Source organism: Protobothrops mucrosquamatus, unplaced genomic scaffold (genome assembly GCF_001527695.2).
Source record: "Protobothrops mucrosquamatus isolate PMUCROS unplaced genomic scaffold, P.Mucros_1.0 scaffold3224, whole genome shotgun sequence".
NCBI lineage: Eukaryota > Metazoa > Chordata > Lepidosauria > Squamata > Viperidae > Protobothrops > Protobothrops mucrosquamatus.
In genome coordinates this window covers 49,560-53,623 of record NW_015389221.1, presented here as the reverse complement: position 1 = coordinate 53,623, position 4,064 = coordinate 49,560, and the positions used below count along the sequence as shown (strand labels likewise).

Genomic DNA, 4,064 nt, shown 5'->3' with positions numbered 1-4,064 from the left:
CCCCCCCCCCCCAGAGTTCGTGGCAGTCTGGCCCTGAGTGATAGCAAAAGGCAAACGTGACGTGGCAGCTGACATGAGGACTACAGAGAAAAAACCTCTCGAGCAGAAGAACTTGGGCTAAAAGGCTCACCCGGGCCGTGGCGGTGCTCATCCCTAAAACTAGTAACGGACAGGAGTGGGCCGTTGTTCTAGTTGTTCTGACTGTCCTCCTTCTGGTTCCTCCCCACCCAAAATGAGTTTTCCCAACCGGCCTAACAAGAATCGTCCCAGAGGAACTGGGAGACACGCAAAGGGCATCGCCAGCTCCAGGCTGTGAAAGTGTCCTGCTTTTACACGTGACTTCCTTCTCTCACTTTTCCTCAAGAATTGGATTGCTGTCTTTGGTCAGCTTTTGCAGAGCCTGGAAAGTTGGCCCCGGGTCTCCAAACGCACAAACGGCGTACATTTTGCTACACTCTCGGTGGGGCTGGAAGGCTTTTTTTCGCCCACCCAAGAGACACTTACAAGGTTGATTCTGGAAAAGTCAAATTAAACACACTGGTTTAATTTTGCGTGCGACCTTTTAAAATACGTCCTTTTTTCTTAGTTTGGGGTGCAACGTTTCCTGGTCCCCTATCCTTCAAGATGTAACGGGGGGCCGTGTCTATAACTTTGATGGGATTTTGATTTAAGTCCTTTGTAGTCCAAAGGTGCAAATTCTCTCCATCCTCCTAGTGCAGTTTTGTGGATAACAGTGGCCCCCAAGGAATTAATTGGGGTGTCCAATCCCCCTTTTTTCCCCAATGCTATTAATATTTTTTTTTTTACAATCGGGGCCTTAACAGCGTGTGGAGTTGCAGATACTGAAATGGGTGTTTCTGAGGCAGATCTGTTACTGAGTTATTTACGAGGAGTCCTCAATTTACAACAATTCATTTAGTGACTTTGAGGTTACAGTGGCCTTGAAAAAGAGACACGACTGATTTTTTCACATTTTTTTTGACCGTTGTGGCATTCTTGTGGTCACATGATCCAAATCTGAATGCTCGGCAACTGGCATGTACTTAGGACGGTTGCACCGTCCCTGGGTCGTGTGATCCCCTTTTACGACTTTCTGACAAGCCAAGTCACTGGGGAAAGCTGTCTTACTAACTAACGTAACAATGGCAGCAGTTCATTTAACTCTGTAAAATGAGGCAAAACTCCCTTATCAGCCCTCTTCACTTAGCCTCAGAAATTTTGGATGCACTTGAGGTCATAAGTCAAGGACTAACTGTATGTCTTTGGGATTTGGGCTGAAATAAGAAATCTCCTAAGGCAGGGGTAGGCAACCTTGGCTCTTTTATGACTTGTGGACTTCAACTCCCAGAATTCCTCAGCCAGCTTTGCTGGCTGAGGAATTCTGGGAGTTGAAGTCCACAAGTCATAAAAGAGCCAAGGTTGCCTACCCCTGTCCCAAGGTGTTACTGACCCATGACTGAATCTTGATTTCTCTCATTTCCCTTTGTGAAATGGAGAAGACCGGAACAGAGTCTCCAAGCTTGGCAACTTTTAAGGCTTGTGGATTTCAACTCCCAGAATTCCCCAGCCAGCATGGCTGACTGGGGAATTCTGGGAATTGAAGCCATACTTCTTAAAGAGAGGCCACGTTTGTGGAGATCCCCGGACTAGAACAAGACAGGAAAGTGAGGCAGCAATATAAGATTTCTTTTTTTAAAAAAAAAAACCAAATGTTTCCAACAAAGCTTTGGGGGAAGAAATTTGACTTCCGCTGGAGACTGAAATGGGTTTCGTGTCTGTCTCCTGGGATCTGCGTATTATAAGAGTCAATAGCGAAAAAAAATGACGAGGTCTGGACTTCCTGGAAAGCAGTGGTTTGATCCCACCCACAGATCAATTTCCATCTTAACAGAATGACAGAGTTGGAAGGGACCTGGGAGGTCATCTAGTCCAACCCCCCTGCTCAGGCAGGAAACCCTACAACATTGCAGACAAATGGTTGTCCAATCTCTTCTTAAAAGCCTCCAGTGATGAAGTACTCACAACGTCTGGAGGCAGGGTTGTTCCACTGATTAATTGTCCTCCCTGTCCGGAAATTCTTCCTTAGTTCTAGGTTGCTTCTCTCCTGGATGAGTTTCCATCCGTCGCTTCTTGTCCTGCCTTCAGGTGCTTTGGGGAATAGCTTGACTCCCTCTTCTTTGGGGCAGCCCCTGAGATATTAGAACACTGCCATCATGCCCCCCCTAGTCCTTTTCATGACACTTGCTGTTAGTTGTGAAGTCGTGTCCGACCCATCGCGACCCCATGGACAACGTTCCTCCAGGCCTTCCTGTCCTCTACCATCTTCTGGAGTCCATTGAAGCTCACACCTGCTGCTTCAGTGACTCCATCCAGCCACCTCCTTCTCTGTCGTCCCTTTCTTCTCTTGCCCTCCATCTTTCCCAGCATCAGGCTCTTCTCCAGGGAGTCCTTCCTTCTCATTAGGTGGCCAAAGGACTTGAGTTTCAACTTCAGGATCTGGCCTTCTAAAGAGCAGTCGGGGTTGATCTCCTCTAGGACCGACCGGTTTGATCGCCTTGCAGTCCAGGGGACTCGCAGGAATCTTCTCCATACCCAATTCCAGCAAACCGATCACGGTACAATCTCTATCCAGCAGAGGCAAGGAAAAGAGCTACAGTACACTCAATTTTGCCCCTTGCTCAATAACCCGCCCCGTTTTGAGGCTCGAATCCAGACCGCCTACTCTTTGGGTCAGCAGCTGGTGTTCTAGAGCAGTGGTTCTCAACCTTTTTAATGCCGCGACCCCAACCGGTCGTAAGTTGAGGACTAAACTGGTCGTAAGTCGAGGACCAAACCGGTCGTAAGTCGAGGACTACCCAACCGGTCGTAAGTCGAGGACTTTCCCTGCCCGGGAGCGCCGCACATGCGCGGTTCCGCCCCCTGCGCCGGCCGAGGCGTAGCTGGCAAGCGGCAGAGACGGAGCAGGCCGACCCCCAGCTGGCCCAGCCCAAGGGAGGTAAGGCACCCGCCGGAAAAGGGGGCAAAAAATGGCAGACAAAAAAAATGGCGGACAGCCTTGATTGGCGACCCCCATGAAATGGTCGATCGACCCCAAATGGGGTCCCGACCCACAGGTTGAGAACCACTGTTCTAGAGGGTCACTTCAGAGGGAGCTGTGGATTCAATGGTTAAAGCTTAACCCACGCTGGGACACCAAAGGGGCTGTCGGGAGCACATTTTGTTCTCCCAAATATCATTGCTGCCCAGCCTGGGCTGCTCTGCCTCCTCCCTGCTTGCTCTTGCTCTTCTCTGGCCTGCAACCGAACCTCAGCCGGTAAGAGATGGGCTTGGCGTGGAGGAGAGATGGGTGTTTGGGGGTCTTGAGAACAAGAGATTGGGAAGATCTTGAACACGTTTCTTTGTGGCTTCTTTTGAGGGAACCGGACCTGCAAAACGAGACGTTGACGTTCTGCCAGGACGGAGTTTCCCAACTTTGGTTCACTTTTTAAGCGGTGTGGACTCCCAGCGCCTGGAATCCTGCGGCAAGACAGGTCGTAAAACGGGACCCAAACTCGTGGAACAAACGTCTGGCTTAAGCCACCAAAATCTGAGGCTGAACTGTGGACGTAAGTCGAGGACCACCTGCTCCGCTTCATGAAAAGNCCCATCCCGTCCCCCCCCCCCCAGAGTTCGTGGCAGTCTGGCCCTGAGTGATAGCAAAAGGCAAACGTGACGTGGCAGCTGACACGAGGACTACAGAGAAGAAACCTCTCGAGCAGAAGAACTTGGGCTAAAAGGCTCACCCGGGCCGTGGCGGTGCTCATCCCTAAAACTAGTAGCGGACAGGAGTGGGCCGTTGTTCTAGTTGTTCTGGCTGTCCTCCTTCTGGTTCCTCCCCACCCAAAATGAGTTTTCCCAACCGGCCTAACAAGAATCGTCCCAGAGGAACTGGGAGACAGCCGCAAAGGGCATCGCCAGCTCCAGGCTGTGAAAGTGTCCTGCTTTTACACGTGACTTCCTTCTCTCACTTTTCCTCAAGAATTGGATTGCTGTCTCTGGTCAGCTTCTGCAGAGCCTGGAAAGTT

The 4,064-nt window shown here is 50.5% G+C and overlaps 1 protein-coding gene across 1 annotated transcript in view; it reads left to right on the top strand.

Annotated features, from left to right (window-relative positions):
• RINL (Ras and Rab interactor like) overlaps window positions 1–2,749 on the top strand; it is a 19,032-nt gene extending 16,283 nt beyond the window's left edge. The window contains exon 10 of the mRNA XM_029286270.1: window positions 2,714–2,749. Coding sequence (XP_029142103.1) covers window positions 2,714–2,749 — 36 coding nt within the window. The remainder of the gene's footprint in view (window positions 1–2,713) is intronic.
• Window positions 2,750–4,064: the final 1,315 nt, after the last annotated feature.